This window comes from Phyllopteryx taeniolatus, chromosome 22, assembly GCF_024500385.1.
Source record: "Phyllopteryx taeniolatus isolate TA_2022b chromosome 22, UOR_Ptae_1.2, whole genome shotgun sequence".
Lineage (NCBI taxonomy): Eukaryota > Metazoa > Chordata > Actinopteri > Syngnathiformes > Syngnathidae > Phyllopteryx > Phyllopteryx taeniolatus.
Window position 1 is genome coordinate 3,830,632 of NC_084523.1, and position 23,057 is coordinate 3,853,688.

Here is a 23,057-nt window from a genome sequence, read left to right on the forward strand (position 1 = left end):
GGTCAGAGGAGCCACGCTGGAGTGGATCCGCCTCGCGGGGGCCCGCCACGCGCGAACGTGGCAGAGCTTCCACGACGAAATGGAGCTTCACCGCATAAAGCGAGGGAATCCATCCATCATTTTCTATAGCGCCGGTCCCAGTCGGGGTTTCAGATGAGCCGGAAACTATCCTACTCGACTTCGGACGGGAGGCGGCCGATCGCAGGGGACGACTGTTGGGATTCCCACCTACGGACAATTTGGAGTCTTGGACGAACGTCACTGACGTTGAGAAAACCCGCGCGAACTCTGCACAGGAAGGCCGGCGCCAAATTTTGAACGCGGAACCTCGGGCTTAATGCGCTTAAAGTGGGGAAAGTATTACCCTTCATTGTTTTGAGGGACATTTCTGCTCCTGTGATCACAGGACAGCCGATTGTCTCCCCACTTTCTGAAGAGACCACAGGTCAATAACTGAGACCGAAAGGATCGGAAACGTAAGCTACCGCGTAACATCCCCGTATTTTTTTGGCCGTCGGCGACTCGATAGGCCAGTCCGCTTTTTATCGAGGATTAGGGGGAATTCCATATTAAGCCTGCGAGGCTTCCAAAAGGACTTTGTAGGAAGTTGTCGGCGGCCGCGCAACGACTCATCGACGAGTCGCACAGAGACAAATGGCTAAAGCGTGTAAAAGTTAGTACGGTCGGGGTTAGCCTCCAGTAACGCTTCATTTAACAAGAACCTTAACGCCGGATGAAATTTAAAAAGGGACAAACACAAAGGGGCGACCTACCTGACTTGCCCACCCCCGCTCGACCTAAGACGGCCAGTTTCACCTCCGGACTTTTGGCCATGACGGCGAGCTCCGAAATCAAGTGTCCGTCTCCCCGTCCGCGCGGGAGAAAACGCCGTCTGCGGAGAAAGAGCAACGGGTGGAATTCATTTTGGGTTTCGCGTCGTTCGTCCGAAACAACGCCCGCCGAAGTTTTACTCCGTTTGCCGCGGTCAACCCCGAGGCGATCGAGAGGCTTTTATCGTGAGCCGCTGCAACATGATGCGGTTTGAACATCAACGCCGCTTCAATATACTGGAAATGAAAATAAAGCTTATCCAACAGTTGTCAGAATTGTTTTCAGCCGAACTTAAAAGCGAAACACGAGTGAATTGTACTTTGGCTGCGATTCTTTCGCGTACTACTAGAGGGCGCCTGCGTACCGCACTTTGAGAATCGCTGCTTTCCGCTGCTCGTTATCGGTTAAGCGTTCCTGTTCATCCGTAGCGCGTCCTCGTCCGTGGCTCATCGCCAGGTGTAGGTTGACTTTTACGGAATGATTTACCAAATGGAAAATGACCAAACGATTCCCGCAGCGTCGGAAGAAGCCGCAGGAACACGGACGACAAAGCCGAGAGGTGCCGTGGAAGTTCCGGCCGGTTCTCCGAGGGACTCCGCGATCGTCTCCTTATTACGCCGGCACCCACGCGCCCATACACGCCGGCCACGTCCTCCTCTTTCTCGCCGTGGGGGCGGCGGAGCCGACGTCTGCGATCAGTCGTCGACGCGTCGGGTGCGGGTGACGTACGGTCACGTCGCGACACCCCCAACGCGACACTCGTCGACCGCGTTACTTGAGCAAAGCGTGTGCCGTTTTCCCTCGTTAGCGTGAATCAGTACGTGAAATAAGACACCTCTGCCGTCCAAATGCTTGCAACCTTGGCAGCTGGATTGTACTGCTGCTAATAGCTTTTCTGCAGCCTTATTAACTTCCCAGAGCCCCCTCCCCCCCATCCCCCCCCCCCCCCCCCCCCCCACCCCATCTGGCTCCCTCTCTGTGTATTTTACGGCGCCAGGATATTACTGCAGTCAGAGCACAACTCCCACGCAGCAGCAGCAGCAGCACAGCAGCAAAGGGGAAACGCCACCGAGCGAGTCGCCCCGCCAACACGGTCATTCCCGTCCGTGTTTTGTCACTTCCGGCGTCCGAGCGTTTCCTGACCCGTACGTACACTTGCGCACGCTGAGATCCCAACTGGTCCGGTTGCTCATTTACTCGATAAGCTCGTAGAAAGCGGTCCCGAGTTTTTCCTCCGGAATAATAAAACGCAATGGGAGGAAGAATTAACGCTTGCAGTACAACAAATAAGATTTGCAGAGCTCGGAATGTTTTCATAAGAAGTTGATTGAGAGTCCCCTTGAAGTGACAAAGTGTTGTCTTCGGCCGTGATCTCACCACGTGTTTTTCTGCCGACATAAAATCAAGAGTCTGTTCACCCCGTCGGCTGCCGGGCGAACAACGAGACGATAATAAACTGCGAGAGCTGCTTTTCATTAGCGTTTGTCCGGTTCTGATCCAGAAAATAGGAGGAAAACACTAACAACGTTGAACAGACGCCAAGCAGACGACCGACATTTTGATGGATTCCAAAGTTAGTGCGCACTTCTATTTGTAGAAGTTCAGGCCAGGAAAAAAAAGTGCAGGTCGCAATTGGACGGTCAGCCAAAATATACATTGTCCTGCGCTCCAGCCCTTTGAAACGAATAGGGATGAGATGAGAGGTCACGTTACCGAAATAGGAGCCTTAAATTAGTGCGCTTCGTTTTACCCGTCAAAGTGACTTGATGGTTTCGTTTCGGTTGTTGCCCGCGTTTGTCTTTTTTTGCGGGAATCGGGGTGGTGCTGAGGTCGGAGGAGATTACAGAGTGCGCACTTCCAAACCACGGGGAGGAGACCCCAGCTGCAGCGCGTGCTATAGAAAGACGCGCAGCCGACCGCAGGCTCGGATTTGGCCAGAAAAGCGCCGGGTGAGCCCGAATTCCGCCGAGACGCGCGCGCTGTTATGGAACGGCGAGGGAAGCCTGCGGATGCCAGTTGTGCTGCGCGACCCGAGGAGAGGATGAGGCCAGGAGTCCGCGGAGATCCGCGCGGAAACGGGACGTTTAACGGAGACCTGCAGACTCTGAGAGAGACTGCGGGGTGGGCTGTTTTGGTGCCTTTAAAGGCAATTCCTTCCGGCGAATTGCGTCGGTGTGACACCGCCGGATGAAGGCGATGAAGCGCCGAGAGCGACGCGAAAGCCCGAGCGAGCGAGCCGGGGACTCACCGGTGACGATCTCCGGATGAGCAGGGGAGGAGATGAAGGACACCCAACGAAAGTTGCGTCCGTCCCTCCGGCTGGATGCGCACCGGACGGGCGGAGGGACGACGGACAGCAGCTCGCTCGCCGCTGCGAATTGAAGCTGGCGTGCGGGCGGGCGGGCGGCCGGAGGTAATATAAGACGGCGAGGCGCTCCGAGTGCCCCTGCGCCGAAACAGTGCCGGCAGCGACCTCTAGCGGACGCCGTTGGCGACACAGGGGAAACCCACCAGCTCACTAAATATCCATATTTGCGTTAATTTGTGCACGATTGTATTCTTATTCATTTTTGTTGTTTTTTTAGTAGTGGCGGTGGTGGTGTTGTTTCATAACAAGTGTTTCGGTTGCTCTGCAAGTGCCTCGTTTGACTGTAAAGGAAAAAACCAAAAACCAAACAAAAGCAAAAAAGCGGTCGCCAGCAATGACGTTCTAAAGTGTGAACACGTGACCGTCGTTGACTTGAATTACGATGCGATCAACGTTCCGTGGACGGGAACGTGGTCGGTGCAATGCGGTTTTCCGCCACAAGGGGACAGCAGTGTGCACTGAATCTTTTTCTACCGGATATTTTCAGCCAATACGTATTACTTCCAGACAATATTTGCGCACATTAGCATTTTTTTTGCCGCCTGGCACGTCCCTTCTTTCTTGTCTTCTGTTTTCATTGTTGCATCTCTACTTACTTCATTCCTTCCTCCCTTCGACCTCAGACCTGCTTCAATGGTTGTTTTTGGTTGGATTTTTTTTTGTATCTTACCGACGTCGATTGTTTTCCTGTCTTTCTTCCTTTGAATCATTTTACCTTTTGTTGTTTTTCTCGTTGCGACTTTTCGTGCCGCGTCTCGCCGTCATTGTGCCCGATTTGCTTCTTCGCTGTCGGAGATAAACGGGCGGATCTGCGACGTTCGCCGCCCTCCCACTCGTCTGTGCGCTTTTTACGCGCTCTTCCTCCAGAGCCACCCGAGGCGTCCGGCTCGACACCGCGGTTGAGAGGATGCTGCCCCCGCGGCTGTGGGCGTCCGTCGCGTGCCTCCTCTGGGCGGAAGGCTGCCGGTGCCCGGAGGCGACGGGCGGAAGCTTCACCGCGGACGGGGCCGTCCGCCACTTGGTCACCGCGCCGGACGGCGTCTACGTGGCCACGGAGGAGAAGCTGTACCAGCTGAGGCGCGACCTGAGCGTGGTGCGCGCGGTCAACCAGAGGGGCGTCCTGACGGGGGGGGGCGACGCGGCGCAGTTTTCCAGAGTCGCGGAGGAAGATCCGGGCAACGCCACGTTCAGCGTCAACGTGCTGCTGGCCTTCGCGGAGAACGGGACTCTGGTCAGCTGCGGCGTGACCGACGACGAGTGCGGCTACTGCGAGCTGCGCGCTCTGGCCGACGTGTCCGCGGTGCTCCACAGGGAGCGCATCCTGGTGGGGCCCCCCGGGCGCTCCGGCGCGTCCGCGGCCGTCCTGGTGGCCGTCGACGGCGCCGAGCGGGACTTCTACATCCTGACCGCCGTCCGGCAGCGCAAAGGCGAGAGCTCGCGCGGCGTGTGCCCCTCGTCCACCGAGGCCGTGTACCTCCACGACACCGACAACCGGCACGGCGGAGGCATCTTCTCCTTCTCCGGCGACGGCTACAACTCGCTCGTCAAAAGCAGAGGCGACGTGGACTTCGTGGACGCCTTTCAGCTGGGCTCCGCCATTTATCTGCTCGCCAACGTGCTGCCTTCGGAGGCCGGCGGCGGTCGGGTTCGCCTCATATGGCTCCGAGCCAATACCAAGAAGGCGGAGACCTTGAAATCTCTGCGCGGAGCCTCACTGCTCGTCCCCGGACAGAAGGGCGGCAGACTGGCGGCCTCGTCGGTGGTCTCGGCCGGACCGGCTTCCACGCTGTGGGCGGGCGTGTTCGGCGCGGACGGAGACCCGAGCGCCACCCAGCTGCTTCTGTTCGACGTCACCCCCGATCCCGAGATCCCGGCGGATAAAGACCCGGACTTCTGCGTGATCTGCGTCCGCCGAGACTGGGCGGTCGGTTCCTACGCTCGCAACGAGCGCGCTGACGGATTTTGTGGGTATTTGTTTTATTTTTGATTTTGTATTTATTTATTTTTTGCAGGCGAAGGAGCTGCAGCCGCTCAAGGTGCTCTACAGGCGCAGCGCCATGACGTCTGTCGCGGCCACGACGCAAGGGACCTGGATGGTGTTCTTCGTCGGGACAGAAGACGGCCAACTCATAAAGGTGAGCGGATGTCATAAGTCGACACACCCCCGTTCGAGTGGCAGGTTTGGCCGATTTCCAAAACGTGACGGCGAGATGAATGATTGGCGAAACTTTTACGCCATTAAACATGAAATGTAGATTGCGCAAGTGCGAACGTCCTCTTAGAAGCGGCCGCCGATCGCAATGCTGAATTTTGAGATCCGCTGTACTTGTTTCATTACGTGGGCGCGAAAAGGAACTTTGACGTATCGTATGTATTAATAGTGAGGTAAAGTATACCTCCGCTCAACACAAATAAAGAAAAAAGGGTGGATATTTCACAGAGGTCACGCGTAACGAAGATTTCACGTTGTTTCGCGTGAAAGTTAAAGGAGCGTCGTCACACTTGCAATATTGCCTCATACGAAGTGAGGAAGCGAAGCAGGCAGGAAGAAGTCTGAGGCAAAGCGGTTGGTTTGTCACGTTCCGAGACCGCAGCGGATCACGCGCCGGCCCGCGGTTTGACCTGAAAACGGCAGGAAACGCGACCCCGCCCCCGCCCCCGCAAACGGTCCACACGCGACCGACGTCACGTCAGAGATTAGATTCACGTCGGGCCATTTCAGTCCGACCGGAGAAGTCGCGCGAAACCTCAGAGGCGTCACGGCGGACGGTCATAAAGGCGCGCTTGTCGTTTTCAGCTCAGCGTGGACCAAAACCATCGCGGCACGTGTCCCACGGTGCTTTACCGGAGCGCCGACGACCGCAAAGCGTTTCCCGGCATGCGTCTGGACGGAGCGGACGGGAAACACGTGTACGCGGCCTTCGACGACCAGGTCGGTGTCCAGTCGGCGGCGTCCCCGACAAACTCCCGCGTGTCAAACGATCATCTCTCTTGTTGTCGTCGTACCGCAGGTGCTGCGCGTGCCCGCGTCCACGTGCCGCACGCGCCAAACGCGGGAAGACTGCTGGTCGGCGCAGGATCCGAGCTGCGTGTGGTGTCACTCCAAAAAGAGGTGGGACGCACCCGCATCCTCTGACGTCTCGGTCCGCAGGACACGATGACGACGATGGTATTTTCTCACCCCAGTTGCACATTCAAGGACGAATGCCAAAACTCCCACTGGTTTTCCTTTCCCGACGATTACCAGAAAAGAGGATTTCCTACACCGTCCAAAAACACAACAGCGGTCAGGTACCGTGCGGCGCAATCGTGCGCTCGAGCCAGCCTCCGGCGGGATCGATGCAGTCCGCGGGAGGCTTCATCGCAAACGCCACGGGATATTGGAATGAAAGCGCTTTAGCGGGACTTCCGGGGGGGAGAGGGGGGGGGGGGGGGGGGCGCGGGTTCGGTCGCGGTAGAAGTAAGGGATTCATTTTCAAGAATTTGTGGAAATTAGGCAGACGTACGCAGGTTAAAAAAAGGGATTTGATTTTATAACGCATCTTAATGATATTTGTGGGCGCGATCCGCAATGTAGTTTCGTTTTCCCCAGCGGAGGAGTGTTTCCGACATAACGGAGAGATTAGATCTTAAATAACGACATATAATAAAGCACGGAGGTCACGCGACGCGTAGCGCGAACAAACGTCGCACCGCATTTATTCCGCCGGAGGCCGGCCGCACCGCGTCGGTAAAACGGGCCCGCGGTCCGTCGGCCTACTTGACCGCGGGCACCCCGGTCTGATTCAGATCAGGTTGGACGTCCGCACGCACGTGAGCGCGGATCAGAACGCGAGGGACACCTTCGCCTGTCAGTTCTCCGGACGTTCCGGCGAGCTCTGCGGCAGGGAAGGCCCTCTCACGACGTTCCCGCGATGCACTTGCGTCCTGTTAAACGGCACGCTTTCGGCCGAAGGTAAGCGGACCGACGGCGTTTTAACGGAAACGCGCGACCTGACGCGGGACCGGCGTAGTAACCCGGATATCGTTCACCTCCCGGCGACGCACAGGAACGAGCGCGGCGGTCAAAGTCCGACTGGGGCCGACGGTTTTCACGGAAAGAATAAAGCTGACGACGTGCTCCGAAATCAGGGGCTCGCCTACCGCCGCTCTGTGAGTCCCGTAACGCCGACGGAGGGAGACGTTCCGCCAAAACGGACCGCGGGGCCTCGAAAGGGCTCAACCTCCGACACCCGTTTCCTACTCAGGTGCCGGAGATGCGTGGAGACGGGATGCGGCTGGAGCGAAGACGGCTGTTCCTGGGCTACCGCGGGAGCGGCGAACGTAAGTACCGTAGCGTCGCTCGTGGAGTAATATCGGCACGATATACCCGTATCCGCATCGCGAACACCCTCTTCGCGCGTCTTCCGACAGGACGGGGTTTGCCGGACGACGACGCGGCCGGCGAACGTTTCGGTGAGTCGGGGCCGTCTGAACTTCGCTTACGATATCAGTCTCCGGCGGAAGGCGCGAGCGAAACGTAACGATCCGTACATTTCCGCTCAGAAGCCGGAGATCTACTCCATCAGTCCCGGCGCGGTGTCTTTCTACGGTCACAACCGCGCCGTTTTGTCGGGCTCCAACCTGGGTCACGCGACCGGAGTGAGGATGCAGACCGACGAGGACTGCGAGCCGAGAGAGTGAGTACGGAGGAGCCGCGGTATTCACGGCGTCGGTAAAAAGCGATAACGTCGCGACCCCGTCGTCACACAGGTCTCCCGTGTGGAACAACACCGGCGTAAGCCTGGCGTTCCACATTCCCGGCATCCGAGGCAAAGGAACGGCCCGCGCGTGCGTGGCCCTCCCGGACGGCGGCTGCCACGGCGACGCCGCGATCACGTACACGTCGGCGCCGTCCTGCGCCGCCGTGACGCCGAGCAGCACCTGGAGCAGGTACCGGTCCCTTTGGATACTCACGTGATTGTTTTTCATCCGTCGTGTCAGAATCCCTAACCCTACGCCATCGCACGGTCGCGCTCCGCCATTTGACCCGAGTCTGTCGATCTCAGAGCTTTTTAGCGATTTATAGACCAGGAGCAGAAGTTTAAAATGTATGGTAATGCTGACCGGTAGCCGGCGTAAAGACTTTAGGATGGGAGTAATACGCGCCGACCTCTTGGGTCCGGTCAGAACCTGAGCCGCGGCCGTTTAATGCTCTTTTTAGGGAGTCCAGTCAGAGGACCATTCCAATAGTCGAGTGTCGTCGATATAAATGCGCGGATGAGCTTCTCCCGGTCTGCTTGACGCACGCAAGCCTTCACTCTGGATACGTTTTAGTATTTGACTGTGGAAAGTCACGTCAGAACACCAAGGTTTGGGACTCGGTCTTTGGTTTTTAAAGAGAGAGACTCCAGGAATTGACGAACAGCGATCCTCTTTATTGCTGAAAAGAATGATCTCAGTTGCGTTGCGGTTTAACACAACACCTCAATTGAACCGTAGTCATCTGGACACACCGCTAGATGTAACTGTGTGTCATCTGCAAAGCTCAAGTGAAAGTTGTGAAGAGTTTGACCCAGGGGTAGCACGTAGAGGCTGAACAGGAGGGGTCCAAGTACCGACCCCGTAGGTCATTGCCATTGGATGAGATGGAACCTTTCCATTGAGTCCTACCCAGGTTTCCAACCCGTTCGGCAGCATATCACGATCTACCGTATCAAAAGCCGTACCGAGGTCCAACGAGACCAGAACGGACACCTTATATCATTTCAAAGGTCCGTTTAAGTTGAAGAAATTGCCGAGTGGATCAAAAAGAAGGGAGACTGGAGAGGGCGTCCAGCGTTGTATTTTTTTAGCGGAGCTTTAACGGCGGCTCCTCGGTTATGGATTATGGATTATTTGCGGCAAATCAGCGAGCACAGACTTCGCAATAGCCCTTGAAAAAGTCAGACGGTATTGAGTGAAGACAGCTCGTTGATGATTTCAACGGAGTGGGAAAATGGGAAGATCCTTACGCAAGTAACAAGCATCCGGCGGGATAAGTCTTTCACCATGGAACTCCTTCCCTTTTTCAGCGGCAACATCCGAAAGGGGCACTTCGGAGGCGCCCGGGCGGCCCCGTCGACGGAAACGCGGCAAACAACGTACCGTACGTTTACCTTCGGGCTATACGGGTGTCGCAGACCCCGCGCGACCGTCGCGACTTTCACGGAAACGAAAGTTCCCGAAACGGAGTTCCCGAAGCTACGCGTTGCGGAATGCGCGGCGTTCTCTATTTTGTTTCTTTTAAACGTAGCGCGACTATTGACTCGAGGCCGTCGTGTGCCGTACAGCGGCAAGAGGACGATCACGCTGGCGGGGTCCAACCTGGACGCGGTGGACGGCGTCTCGCACGGTCACGCCCTACAGGAAGTCAGCCTCCCCGCCGACAGAAGTTTCCGAGTGAGCGCACATTCACGCACGATTAGTTGCGACGAATGGGACGGTGACGCGGATCCCGTCGTCGTCGCCGGAAGTCAGATGGCATTATATTAACGCCACGCTGTTTTTGGTCGTCCGCGTAAGTATTGTCACAATACGGCGTCTCTGCGGAGTTGTTGAAACGCGAATGTGTTTTTGTCGGGCTCGCAGAATCTGACTTACCAGACGCCCGCAGCCGTGCGTACTGGCAGTGTTTTCAGCAGCGACATTTATCTGAGAGTGGCCAACGAAACGCTGGCCTGCCGGCAGTCCATCGTCTACTATCCCGATCCTCAGTTCACCGGCTTCACCGCCAGAAGGAGCGGGGACGACGTCCGCGTCACCGTACAGGTGCGGGTTATTTTGGGACACGCGCATTTCGGAACGTCTGGCATTCGGCCGCTCGTCGTATTGCAGAAAAGCGCGGATCGCCTGGAGATGACCGTAAAAGAGGTGTCGGCGTCGGGCGTCTACGGGGGCAAGGAGTACCCCTGCGTCACGGAGGCCAAAGACGCGGGCGACCACGCCGACTTCTTCGTCTGCGAAATCCGAAGCGCGCCCGATGCAAATTTGGGTCAATTAAAGGTAAACGCGGAAGGCGTAAAAGGGGGCGCGTTTACCGTGGAACGTCACCTGACCGGTATGTTTTCTCCCCCCCCCACTCAGGTTTTCTACGGCGATAAGACGGTCACGCTCCGGAACAGGTTTCACCCGTTCTCTCTGATGTGGCTCGTCCTTTTGGCGATCCCCTGCATCGTCGTCGGTCGGTCGCCGCGAAGCTCAGTTTTCACGAGTGAGTAATGCGGGAATATTGAAAGAGGTGGGCTTTTTTGTGTGTTTTTTTTCCACACGTCGAAGCGGCGGCGCTGATTTACCGTCGCCAACAAAAGCAGCTGACGGTGAAGATGAATAAGCGCATGGAAAACCTGGAGCTGGACATCAGGAACGACATCAGACAAGGTGCGTCGCACCGAATCCCGAGGGTCGATACTCCGGAAAGCGTGGGCTCCGTTCCTTTTTTTCAGGTTATCGGAGGGAGCGGAGTAAGAGCGGCCGTTTTGAAGGGTAGCCGTCGCTAACGCCTACCCGCCTCGACGTACGCGGGAATACACGCGAGAAGCGTTTTGCGAAAACAATTCCATTCCGTTTCTCCGGCAGGTTTTGCGGACATGCAGACGGAAAAGGCGAACCTGTTGGAAAACGTGGGCGCGATTCCGTTCCTAGACTACAAGCACTTCGCCTGCGGGATATTTTTCCCCGAGGTAAACGGCAGCCGACGACGCACACGAGCGCGCACGCCTAATGCGAAACGTCCGACTTTTGCAGAACGAAGCTTTGAGGGCGTCGTGTACGGCGGACGAGCGGGGTCGTCCGACCGAGAGGGTCCCGGCCTTGTCCGAGCTGATCCGGGACCGGCGCTTCCTCACGTGCGCGGTGCACGTGGCGGAGGAGCAGAAGAGTTTCACCGTCAAAGACAAGTGGGCACGAGCTCTCCTTCGGCCGGGTCCGGAGTTCCGACCGTGACCTTGTCCTTCCTCCAGGTGCGCGATGGCGTCTCTGCTGACCGTGGCGCTCCACGGCGACTTGTCGTATCTGACGGAGACGACGGAGGAGCTGCTGAAGGATTTGATGCGGAAAAACAGCACGGCTCAAGCCAAAATGCTGCTGCGGCGGACGGAGTCCGTAGCGGAGAAGCTCCTCACCAACTGGATGTCCATCTGCCTCTACGGTTTCTTGAGGGTGCGCGGCTCTCGCGCGGGTTCGGTTCGAGCGTCGAGCCGGAGCCGTACGCGTGACCTCGTTTAATCACGTAGCCGAAGTTTTCACGTAAGCGTAGTCCAAATATCTCAAGGAAACAGTTTGCGTCGGTCCCTCCGCCGAACAGAAGCGAGGAGTTAACGTCGGAGTAGACGACGGACCGGAGACGGCGTCACCGGAGTCGATAGTTTGGTTCCGAGCGGCGCGGCCCACTTTGACGATCGGTGTCTCGCCTACAGGAGAGCGTGGGCCGGCACTTGTTCCTGCTGGCGAGCGCCCTCACGCAGCAGATCGCCCGGGGCCCGGTGGACCGCGTGACGGGCAAAGCTCTGTACACGCTCAGCGAGGACTGGCTGCTGTGGCAGGCGCAGGACTTCACCTCTCTGGTACAAAGGCGCTCGGAGCGAATGCTTTGAATGGCGCCAAACTGTCAGATAACTCCGGCGCAGATCGTGTCATTTGTCCACGATATAAAATGCAGGTGAATTTGGCGTGGAAACGCAAAAACAAAATTCCACCTCATCTTTATGGAGGTTCTTGAATGACAAAGTCACCGTTGCCGACTTCCGGAAAAAGTATTTCTTCACCGACAGAGAAGGAAGTAGGCAAAGAGAAGCGCAACTGCGGTCTGGTGGCGGCGTGTCAGTGAGCCGGTCTGGAAAAAGTCTTGAATTTCCAGAACAATGAAACATGTTAATCGTGCATATAAAGGGAGTGTAGTTTTGATTTGATAGTTTAGTGAATCGTAAGTGAGCAACGCCTCCGTCGCGGGTGGAAATATTGAGCGTTTGCCGCCAAGCGCTAGCAGCTTCCGCTTTTGAGTCTTGTCTAAGAGGGCGGCTGAGTTGGTTCACTTCCTCTCATTCATTTGGAAGGATTTGTCAACGGCCACCAAACCCGCCCTCTAAGCGAGCGCCGCGCTGTCACGTAAATGCCAGTGTCTCGGGACTTGAGTTTTTTCACCCCCAAAGACTTTTGTATACTTGGTGTTTTTGAGCTTTTTTTTGTTTGGGGAAATGTTTGTATTTTTGTTTTGACCAAAAATGCCTCAGGTTTTTTTCCTCCAAAATACTTGAATAAGCCCAGTAACTGTTTTCAAAGGCCTCCTCGCACTCTGTCGGCTGTCCGGCGACCCGAGGGTTCAAATCCCGACTTTCACTGTCTGCTGTCAAAGTGCGCGGTGGTCTTTAAAGTGACGAGTGCACTCGATGTGTGCTATTTGAATTTTGTAACCTGCGTTCACAAAAACACCTTCATGTCCAAGTGTTGAATATTTATGTTCAGAGGCTGAAGGCGTTGTTTGCGGCGGGCGGCGACGGCGAGGTGAGCGAGCCCCTGGAGGCGGTGGCCCTCACCTGTGACACGGTGGAGCAGGCCAAGGAGAAAATCCTTCGCACCTTCGAGGCCAAGTTTGGCTTCCCTTACAACAGGCCGCAAATGAGCGTTTCTATCGGTGAGAGCCAATCGCGATAATGCAAAGAAGTACAATACGTGAGGATAGGCGGCGTGGGCATAGACGGGTGGGAAAGTCGGCCGGGTCGGTCGTCGGGTTGCCGGGTAAGTCACGGTCCGAAAAAGCCTTTCGCCCCCCCTCCACCGCAGAGTTGGAGAGGGACGGAGCCTTCGTCGCCCTGGAAGAGGTCGACGCGAGTTCCGAAGCCGTCGGGGAGGTGACCATGCTCAACACGCTCGAGCACTACAAGGTGACCGTCACACATACGCGACGTTATTTATTGTATGTTATGTATTGATTTTTTGACGAGAGGGGTCTGCTCTTGTTTTTTTTTTTTGCGCGCGGAGGTTCCAGACGGCGCTACGATCAAGGTGCTTTCCAGAAAGGATCCTCCCGCGAGCCCCCGGTGGAGTCGGAAGGGTGAGCCGACGGGTCAAATGTCGCCGAACTCGGCACAAAGTCAATCGTCCGCCACGGGCTCGGAAGTCACATTCGTATCGGTCGTCAGATATGATCGCAGAAGTGGCGTGAGAGTTTGTCATGTTCGGCACTTGACAATTATAGCACAGGACGGTGGGACATTTTGTTAAGCGGGGGGGGGTCTTGATTGTAATGTAGTATTAGTGCAAGTAATTCCATAATATTCAATCAGGTGTTGTAATATTTAAGAGGACACCCGCTCACAGGAGTTCCATTTTCTTTCATGTTTTCCTTCCAGACAACGGGGACACGTCGGGAAAATACTTCCACTTGGTAAGCGGCCGGTCGCGACGTGACGCGCGGCGTCGCCGAAAGGACGACGCCGGTCCAATGATGTAGTCGCGCGTCCCCGCAGATCGATCCCGACGTAGACGAGAACAGGGGGAAGAATCCGGAGAGGAAGAAGTTGAAGCTGAAGGAGGTGCACCTCACCAAACTGCTTTCTACCAAGGTGCAAGTGTGTTTCCTGAAAGTCGGCGCACTTGTTGCGGGTCGACCACAGGAAGTCACAGCTTCCTGCGTGTGCGTGTGTTTCATAAGGTGGCCGTGCATTCGTTTGTGGAGAACTTGTTTGGGTCCGTGTGGGGGTCGCCGAACCGCAGAGCGCCGCAGCCCGTCAAATACTTTTTTGACTTCCTGGACCGTCAAGCGGACGAGATGAAGATCTCCGATCCGGACGTGGTGCATATTTGGAAGACGAATAGGTAATTTGTTGTTTTTGGGCTGACAGTTTTGAAGACGTTTTCTGAAATGATGAACGATATTGTAAATTGAAACGCAAATGGGTATTTAGTCATTTGAACGATCCATATGGTACGCAAAGCCAAAAAAGCAATGATAAGACGTCACGGTGGGTCGTGCGTCATGTTGTCCTCGTCCCGTGTAAAGTGGGAGAATTTGGAACGCTCTCTTCCGGTTGCCGGTGACCGCGTGACTGGCGCCGGAAGGGGGCGGAGCGAGAGCGCGAAAGCGATCGCACCTGCGGGAGGCGTGGCGCGGACTATTTAGCAGGCGTTCTTGCAGAGGCACTGAAGCAGTCGGCGCGGAGGCCGCCCAGGGTGCGGAGCCAAGGTGCTGCCGGGTAAGCTCACGTCGGCGTGTGTTTTGTTTCCTCCGCAGTTTGCCTCTACGCTTCTGGGTGAACATCCTGAAGAATCCCCAGTTCGTCTTAGACGTGGATAAAAGCGCCCACCTGGACGGCTGCTTGTCCGTCACCGCTCAGGCCTTCATGGATTCCTTCTCCCTCAGCGACACGCAGCTGGGGAAGGTAGCGCCGTGGACGCCCGCCGCCTCAGCCGCCGCCGCTGCCGCCGCCGCCGCCGCCGCCGCCGTCGTTCGGGCTGTGTGTGTAACCTATTTGGACTTGTTTTGTTTTTTGCCCTTCCTAGCACGCGCCGACCAACAAGCTGCTGTACGCCAAAGACGTTCCCAAGTACAAGGATGAGGTCAAGGAGTACTTCCGGCGCATCCGGGAGCAGCCGCCGATCAGCCGCTCGGACTTCTACAAGTTCCTTGACGAGGAGTCGAAGGTGAGTAGCCGCACCGAGTCGAGGAGGGGAAGCGGTCGCGGTCAACACGCCTCGTGTGCGCCTTTTGCCTTCAGAAGCACCAGAACGAGTTCAACGAAGCGGCCGCCCTCGAGGAGCTCGGCAGGATGTTTCGGAGATACGTCCCGCAGGTCGGCGCACGCTGTCGTCGCGAAGTTCCAACTCGACGACGCTCACCCGTGTGAAATGTGTTTTCTTCCCCCCTCCCCTACAGATCTGCGAGAAACTGGAGCAGACCGGCGCCCCCGTCCATTTGCGGGAGCAACTGCACCGCGTGCAAGAGCCGTCGGACGGCGCGAGGAGCTGCGACCCTGAGGAGCCTTTTGACTCATTGAGTGTCGTGTAGTTTGTGTGAGGGCGTTGGCTTGGGACTTTGCCGACGTGAATAAATGCAATGGTTTGAACTGGAATTCACGCAGTCTCGTGTTTCAGTGCGATCGGGTTGATCACAGTCTCTTTGGATTGAATTTCTTTCCTCCCTCCCCTTTGCAGCCGGTCCAGCCGCCGCTTGACTGTTTTGACTTTAGCTAACCTGTCCCGTGTTCCTCCAGGAGCTAAATTTTGTTTGTTCTGTCAACAGTGGCTGCGGAGGAGCAGGCGGCGGTCAGTGAGGCCAACAAGACCCAGAGAGACTTCCCGCAGGGGTCAGTGTGTGCTTTTGTCAGGACAAGATTGAAATTGACAAAGATGGAAAGTTTGTATTTATTTTTGTTCAGGTGAACTGCAAAGTGGCTGCAGCCTCCGTTTTGAAGGTGCGCAAGAGCCAGTGGGCCTCAGGAACCGCTGGCAAAGTTGTCACGAGCTGAAAAGGACCTCGAAGCGACCGGAGGTGCAAGTGTACCCGAGCTGACATCTTGTCAAGTTGCTTTGCCAATTCATTGTTGGTGCAATGTTTATTTATTTTTTTGCAGGCTCCGGGTTTTCCTGGTGCAGAGGACTGCTGGAACTTTACTCCAGTGTTGTTTCATCATGAAGTCATGCAATGCTGTGGGTGTTGCCATTTCTTAATTTATTTTTAATTGTCTTTAAATTTAATTGTTTTTCTTTCACAGGCTGTGGAGTTTTCCTGACTGCTGCTGAAATGGAAAAGGCCCTCCAAGCTAATTTGGTAATTTGTATTGAAAGTATATTGAGCAGGTTGTGAATTTCTGACTTTGTGCAAATTTTTTTTTTTTTTTATTGCAGGCTCTGGCTTCGGTGGTGTGCTTTTGTCTCCTTGGATTGGAAAATCAGGCCTGAATTGTCTTGTGAAGTACCCTTCCCACTAAAGGTAATCAGTTATGGAAAAGTTGTCACTCAATGCAATTTTGTTTTTGAATGTCATTTTCTCTGCAGGCTCTGAATCTTCTGGAGGAGGACTGTCATGTTGAAAGTAAGTGTAAAAGCACAATCGTACAGATTGCATCAGAAACTTTAGAATGAATTTACTTTTTTTTTTTTTTCCCCGTCAAGCTGGCTGTTGCTGGAAAGGACCCTCCAATTTGACCTGTTCAGTTGGCTGTGATGACACCTGGCAGGACTTCATTTGGACAATTGAATTTCTCTTTTTGGCAGTATTGAAAAAGACTCCCAGGTTGGAATTGGGTAGTTTTTTTTGCCAAGGAGGTGTGGAAAAGGAATCTGTTGGGACAGTTGATGGTGAGTGAAAACATTCCACAATTGATAGGAGTGTGTTGTGTTCACTGATGGCTGTTTTTTGTTTTGCAGGTTTACATGCTGTTGTTTGACCAAAGGTCCTCCAACTTATCACCCTGAAGATCCAACTCATCATGCTGAAGACCCTTGTTTGACATGTGAGTAAATGACATGGTTGCAAACTGCATCCTTGTCATTTGCAATGTTTTTTTTTTGAATAAAGTTTTTGGAAAAAAAGAAATTCTGTGCCTCCCTCCCTCCCTCCCTTTTTGTTGCTTTGGACCCTCGAAGACGTCGCAGTCGCAGTTAAAGTTTAAGTCTAAGTCGACTAGTCGACTTAGACTTAGACGGCAGACGAAAGATGAAAGACAGCACCCTACACGCTAGACTCTTATCGCACGAGTCAAACATGACTTAGACACATTGAAGATGACATGGGTGGTTGCAGAGAAGGTTTATTACACAACAAACAATGAATGACATTGGTCAGTCTTACACTTGGGAATAAAGGTTAGACATCTGAATCACAGACTTGGGCCAGTTGATGCACCAAGTCTTGAGTCAAACTTAGATGTGGTGATACAAAGTCTTGATGAGTCAAACTTGGGAATCAAGTTTGGACATTGTACATTAATACAAAAAACATTTAGGCCAGGTGATACACCAAGTCATGTAGATTAAAATTTGGGAATTAAGTTTAGACATGGTGATACACAAAGTCTTGATGAGTCAAACTTGGGAATCAAGTTTAGACATTGTACATTAATACAATAAACATTTAGGCCAGGTGATACACCAACTTTAGACATGGTACAATGTTAACATTACAAAAAAACATGAAGGCCAGGTGATACACCAAGTCATGTAGATTAAAATTTGGGAATTAAGTTTAGACATGGTGATACACAAAGTCTTGATGAGTCAAACTTGGGAATCAAGTTTAGACATTGTACATTAATACAATAAACATTTAGGCCAGGTGATACACCAAGTCATGTAGATTAAAATTTGGGAATTAAGTTTAGACATGGTGATACACAAAGTCTTGATGAGTCAAACTTGGGAATCAAGTTTAGACATTGTACATTAATACAATAAACATTTAGGCCAGGTGATACACCAAGTCATGTAGATTAAAATTTGGGAATTAAGTTTAGACATGGTGATACACAAAGTCTTGATGAGTCAAACTTGGGAATCAAGTTTAGACATTGTACATTAATACAAAAAACATTTAGGCCAGGTGATACACCAAGTCATGTAGATTAAAATTTGGGAATTAAGTTTAGACATGGTGATACACAAAGTCTTGATGAGTCAAACTTGGGAATGTTAACATTACAAAAAAACATGAAGGCCAGTTGATACACCAAGTCATGTAGATTAAAATTTGGGAATTAAGTTTAGACATGGTGATACACAAAGTCTTGATGAGTCAAACTTGGGAATCAAGTTTAGACATTGTACATTAATACAATAAACATTTAGGCCAGGTGATACACCAAGTCATGTAGATTAAAATTTGGGAATTAAGTTTAGACATGGTGCAATATTAACATTACCAAAAAACATTTAGGCCAGTTGATACACCAAGTCATGTAGATTAAAACTTGGGAATCAACTTTAGACATGGTACAATGTTAACATTACAAAAAAACATGAAGGCCAGGCAATACACCAAATCTTGTGTCAAACTTGGGAACCAAGTTTAGACATGGTGCAAAATTAGCAAAAACATTTAGGCCAGGCAATACACCAAGTCTTGTCATGATCTAAAGTCTAACACTTGGGAATAAAGGTTACACATTCGTAAATTGACTGCTGTTGTAATCATACAATATTAACTTCGCAAAAAAAGATTGAGTCCAATTGTCCTGACGTGGAGGAAACTAATTCAAGTTAACCTTGAAGACACGGTGACACACTTGTATGGCACAAAGCAAAAGTCCACACTGGGGAACTCAAGACATTGCGCAATACTTGACACCCCAGACTTGAAGCATCCTGGAAGTGCAAAGGCTCAAAAGACATGCGAGTCACCATGACCAAATACCAACATTACAAAACCTGAGAGGAAGGCTGAAGACAACACTCCATTGGCGGTTCCACGGGAACTTTATTGCGTAGGCTACAATTTCAGTTCACAGAAGCACAATCACTCACATTGGTGTTTGTCCGCAGGTGAGGAACTCCTGGTCACTGCATCGGGATAGCATCCACAAGACTACACAGGAAGAGGCAACATTTATGTCCATTACAGCTTCATATATACATTTCCCCACACTAAAGCATTCAACTCACTTGACAAGATCTTTACTTTAATCCTGAAATGTAAAACCAAATCCCAACTTCTTAAGTATATTGGACACGAGGTTACAACTGTCTCAAATTTACATTGGGCAACGATCCACTTTGGACAGAAGGCTATTCCGGTGATGTTTATTTCATATGCTAACAGTCAATTGGAAATGGCACAGTTGGTGCACCGACATTGTCTGGCCACTTACTCTGGGAAGGCCATACTGAATTCCGCACTACTCATGTAAACATGCGCAATCACATGCTTTCAAGTGAAACGCTTCTATTTTAAGAGGACATATGTCCAAACATACCCTCCGTTTACATTGCGCTAATTCGCTAATCTATCCGCCATTTACACATTTTACCAGTCAATTCTTCAATAATACTCACAGGGTACCATTATTTTGGAGTATCGTCACATTCTTTTATTCAACAACGCTAAACGAGTCCGGACCGGGGAACCTCCGTGCGGACCGTCCGGTCGGAAAACTCCTAAATCCTTGCACCCTCTCTAAAAATCAGACAGAAAAGGGATTTTTAACAATGCGCTCATTTGACATAGCCGTCTCCACGTCGAGTCTCGTACCTGAGGGGGCCTGAGCCTCGGTCCTCTTCTGAAGACGCCTCGTGGGGTTCCGAGCCACCTGAAACGGCAAAGGGTCAAGGGTCAAGGACATCGTTGATCATACGATATGCAGTAAAGGTGCACTAAATTTAAACGCAAAAACTGCTGGATCCTAATTTTACATTTACACACTAACAAACTTAGTCGCATGTGAAACAACGCATTGTCCCTTCGCCAAATACACTTCAAATTAAAAGGACCCAATAATATATTGAGTTGTCCCACCTCACTTTCTTTGCCATGCAATCAAAAATAAATCAATCAATCAAAAACTGTTGCAACAGAAACAACACCTCCGGCGTCAAATTGCAAACTACCGCCGCTGCCCGAGAGCACACATCCGGGCCCAAAACACTGCCGTTCCAAATCTCTGTTCACACTGCAGACAATACAATGACAAATTACTGCATTACTGCAACGACACCTGTTTTTGTTTTGGTCAAAATCGGAAAAAACATTGTTTCACATTACGTTACATAAAGCGTCTGATGTTCATTCGTTACAATTTGGCGACAGCAGTGACGTCTTTTACAGCGCGTCCGTATGCTGCGCCAAAACCATTTCTCCATCCGAGCCACCATTCCAAAAATATATACTAAATTCAATACCTACACGGCGAAACCCGCTATCTTCCTCGTTTCCCAAAGCTAGCTACCGTACCTAGCTTAAAACGCCACTACGCTTCGCTTGAGCGGGTTAGCGCGTTACTGTGACACGTCCGCCATGTTCAATGTGTCACATCTGCCCCCACGCGTCCATGGACGGAACTTCATAAAGCGACAACCGACAAAACGCTCAGCGTTCAAGCCTCTCATAACAAAAACATCACCGAATACAACGTAGCCAACTTTTTCCTCTTAGGATGAACATTTCCTCCAATATATATATTCACTACTAAATGTTAACGCCAATGAAAATTACTTACATTGTTTGTGGTGCCTCGTTCCCAAATCAACTAACGCTAATATTTTCGAGACCATTTCATTGGGGTTCAGGGCCAAAAACATGACAATCTTCAACTATTTCATACTGAAAAAGTCGACAACCGCCACATCTTCAAACACGTGACGCGGGTTTAGGCGCTACTGAGCTGAACGCTATTTCGTTTAACCCCCCATAAACTCAAATCATTCAATAAAACTAACACTAAATAAAGACTGCAGAACAAAGTCATTTTCCTTCCTTTATTTCAACGTGTGCAAATGGCCTCCGTTCGAGTGACTTCTCATTGTCCGTTGTGACGTCACTAAACGACGCACTGGCTCGACAAAACTAAAGTACACCGCCCTGCGTGACCTGGCGATTATGAGGAGGGACAAATGGAAGCGCAAAATCTGCTGCGGCGCGTTACACCACTTTCCTCCATGGAAACTTTCTTCATCCAATCTTACCGACCCACAATGGAGAGTCGCCTGATTTTACACACGACATATACTTCTTTAATCATCATCACAAATACGGAAACAGTTGACATGACGCGGAAATCCTTCATTGGGCGCTATCGTCCTCCAGATGAAAACAAGCCAATCGAAGCCACATATTAGCAGCGTGTCCCTTTGGTCAAAGTCAAATGTGCAATTAGTTACTGTTCAATTCCGTCAAAAGCTGGGTTAGGGTTTCCATTTACGGCTGAGCGCGACCGGCATCCCCGGTTTTCACTCTTCACAGTCCGGTCGACGTCAGCCTGGGGGGGAAAGAACATTTTCATGTCATCGAACTTTTCATTATACTCCGTTGACCAATACATTCATTCACGTCATACGGGTTTCAGTAACCGCTCATTCTGCACGCAGTTACTTGGGAGTAGCTCATAAATTCACATTTTTTACATTTCACGACACTTTGCTGCAAAATAGGCCGAGGCAGTTTAGCCACTTCCGTGCACGCCCTCGAACTTGGACTGCCGCAAACTTCCCCACTTACGCTTTTAGGGTATTAGGAAGTACATAGTCAGGAAAAGCGCCACGTCGAACACGACGAAAAGCCAAACGTCGAACCAGTACGAGTGTTCCGGCAAAGACGCGCTGCCGTCTTTCAGGGGAGCGACGTCCTCGTCGCGCTTCGTTGCCGACCCGCCCATGTTTGGCTCTCGTCAATAGTGCGTTCACGTGACAAACGAATGTCTTTAACGTTACCAAAAAAAATCAAGAACCGCATTTTATTTCCAACAACCCCTACCCTTTTATTCAAATACACGCCACTAGAAGTGGGAACTTGCCTTTTAAATGCGGAAAAAGTTACATTCGTAACCAAAACAAAACCGCGCACCCCTCTTCCGAGGTTGTTTGAACGCCGCTGACTCACCGAAACGGAAGGAAACGCTTCGTTCAATTAGGTTGCAACGCCGCCAGAGGGCGCCGATACTCATCAAAAATAAACCACCACAAATCCCAAAATATGGAAAGACGTTTGGACATTCGTTGCCCATTTCATTTAAGGTCCCTACACTAATACACTCATATTCCTCACAAGTTATACAATTCATCTCTTATTAGCGCTCTTTTGCCACTACGAACGCACTTTACAGCCTAATTGTAGCCTATTGTGGCGGCTCACGCTTAAATCCCAGCAGGCTAAAACGAGACGGCTTCTCGTGACCCGCACGCCGACTATTGTAATTGCGTGTAGTGTTAATTCATTCACATGTCCGAAAAAATTCAATAAACAGGCACTTACTCTTTCCTTTGGCAGATGACAACGGTGTTCAAGTTTATGCTTTGTAATGAACTTTTTCAGCCAACACAAAGTTGGGGCCCGAGCTCAGCCTGCCGCCACGTTCGAGGCCTCGAGCGCAGGCACACAGGTGAGCGCACTTATTCATTAGCAAAACCACTCCCCCCCAATTACCATGGTGGGAAAACCTGTTCCATCAAGGCACGTGCACACACACACACACACAGTCATGCAGAAAATATCTAAACACTGTATGGCTCCGATAGTATGCAATTAGACCTTATTGGTAAGCTACTTTAGCAATCAGTACTCACCCATCCCTTCATGACATTAGAAACATCAAGCGCTGCTCTACTCCTACTAGTGGAGTGCAGAGGTCAAATACAGCAGTTTTGCCTCACCAGTAGGATTCGTTTTACTAGTAGTCGTGTTGGCCCTGCGTGGAATCGCGAGACGGATCGCCGTTCTCACAACATCCGCATTGACGATACATACATACATACGATTTTACTTTGGAAAATGACAAATCAAACCTGTTCCAGTGTGAATGAAACAATGCTGTTTTTCAAGTGACAAGAAGGCCAACTGGACTTGTCCATGTAACAGGAACAGACTATCAGTTCAGTTCACCAAGTGGCAGCCAGCGCATGTATGCGCATTTGGCCTGTGTGCGCCCGATGTCCGTCTGCACGGCTCACCCGCGACCCCGATCGGGACGAGCGCTGTACGACGTGGACCGTTCCTTTTGTTTTTTAAACCCAATCTCGCATTCATTACATTGATCTAATTTGTTCATTTACAGTGACTTCGTACTCCTTCGTGCTACTACTTAAGACTTCAGCTTTACAGATGCCACGTCCGCTGCGGCAGTAGTGGTTCCAGCAAACTTCCGCTACCTCTGTCGTCACCATTTATCCCAGGCCAAGTACTTGTTTTTTCCCCCCCGAG

The 23,057-nt window shown here is 51.9% G+C and overlaps 4 protein-coding genes and 1 long non-coding RNA gene across 13 annotated transcripts in view; 3 read left to right on the forward strand and 2 right to left on the reverse strand.

The window, feature by feature from the left end:
* Nucleotides 1–4,045, reverse strand: part of rerg (RAS-like, estrogen-regulated, growth inhibitor) — a 17,383-nt gene extending 13,338 nt beyond the window's left edge. For 2 of the 4 annotated variants that reach the window (XM_061761262.1, XM_061761261.1), the window contains exons 1-2: nucleotides 3,915–4,045; nucleotides 774–892 (exon numbers count right to left, since the gene is read on the reverse strand). In XM_061761262.1, coding sequence (XP_061617246.1) covers nucleotides 774–892; nucleotides 3,915–3,964 — 169 coding nt within the window. In that variant the 5' untranslated portion in view covers nucleotides 3,965–4,045. Of the gene's footprint in view, nucleotides 1–773; nucleotides 893–3,079; nucleotides 3,216–3,914 lie in introns of those variants that run through there. The other 2 variants (XM_061761264.1, XM_061761263.1) reach the window with 1 other exon arrangement.
* Nucleotides 1–4,202, forward strand: part of LOC133471594 (synapsin-3-like) — an 80,777-nt gene extending 76,575 nt beyond the window's left edge. The window contains exon 15 of the mRNA XM_061761251.1: nucleotides 4,067–4,202. The gene's annotated coding sequence lies outside the window, so the exon portion shown is untranslated. The remainder of the gene's footprint in view (nucleotides 1–4,066) is intronic.
* On the forward strand, nucleotides 3,251–15,285 carry LOC133471591 (plexin-C1-like). The gene is given in 31 exon segments (XM_061761237.1): nucleotides 3,251–5,123; nucleotides 5,212–5,334; nucleotides 5,997–6,131; nucleotides 6,211–6,311; nucleotides 6,386–6,444; nucleotides 6,447–6,490; nucleotides 6,989–7,154; nucleotides 7,249–7,351; nucleotides 7,447–7,522; nucleotides 7,613–7,654; nucleotides 7,745–7,878; nucleotides 7,952–8,131; nucleotides 9,511–9,619; nucleotides 9,809–9,988; nucleotides 10,055–10,222; nucleotides 10,304–10,400; nucleotides 10,496–10,597; nucleotides 10,796–10,899; nucleotides 10,964–11,115; nucleotides 11,179–11,377; nucleotides 11,635–11,781; nucleotides 12,680–12,848; nucleotides 12,998–13,098; nucleotides 13,196–13,268; nucleotides 13,567–13,601; nucleotides 13,684–13,779; nucleotides 13,869–14,032; nucleotides 14,448–14,595; nucleotides 14,717–14,857; nucleotides 14,932–15,006; nucleotides 15,090–15,285. Coding segments are annotated over 31 exon segments (4,572 nt in total). The 5' UTR covers nucleotides 3,251–4,106; the 3' UTR covers nucleotides 15,222–15,285.
* Nucleotides 15,286–17,052: 1,767 nt separating this feature from the next.
* LOC133471603 (uncharacterized) lies at nucleotides 17,053–17,572 on the forward strand. Its single transcript, XR_009786281.1, has 2 exons — nucleotides 17,053–17,297; nucleotides 17,358–17,572. It is a non-coding gene; the product is annotated as an uncharacterized LOC133471603 (long non-coding RNA).
* A 465-nt stretch (nucleotides 17,573–18,037) lies between these two features.
* cdk17 (cyclin dependent kinase 17) overlaps nucleotides 18,038–23,057 on the reverse strand; it is a 37,954-nt gene continuing 32,934 nt past the window's right edge. For 4 of the 6 annotated variants that reach the window (XM_061761245.1, XM_061761242.1, XM_061761246.1 and 1 more), the window contains one exon: nucleotides 20,607–21,120. The gene's annotated coding sequence lies outside the window, so the exon portion shown is untranslated. Of the gene's footprint in view, nucleotides 18,735–19,201; nucleotides 19,323–19,397; nucleotides 19,456–20,606; nucleotides 21,121–23,057 lie in introns of those variants that run through there. The other 2 variants (XM_061761243.1, XM_061761244.1) reach the window with 2 other exon arrangements.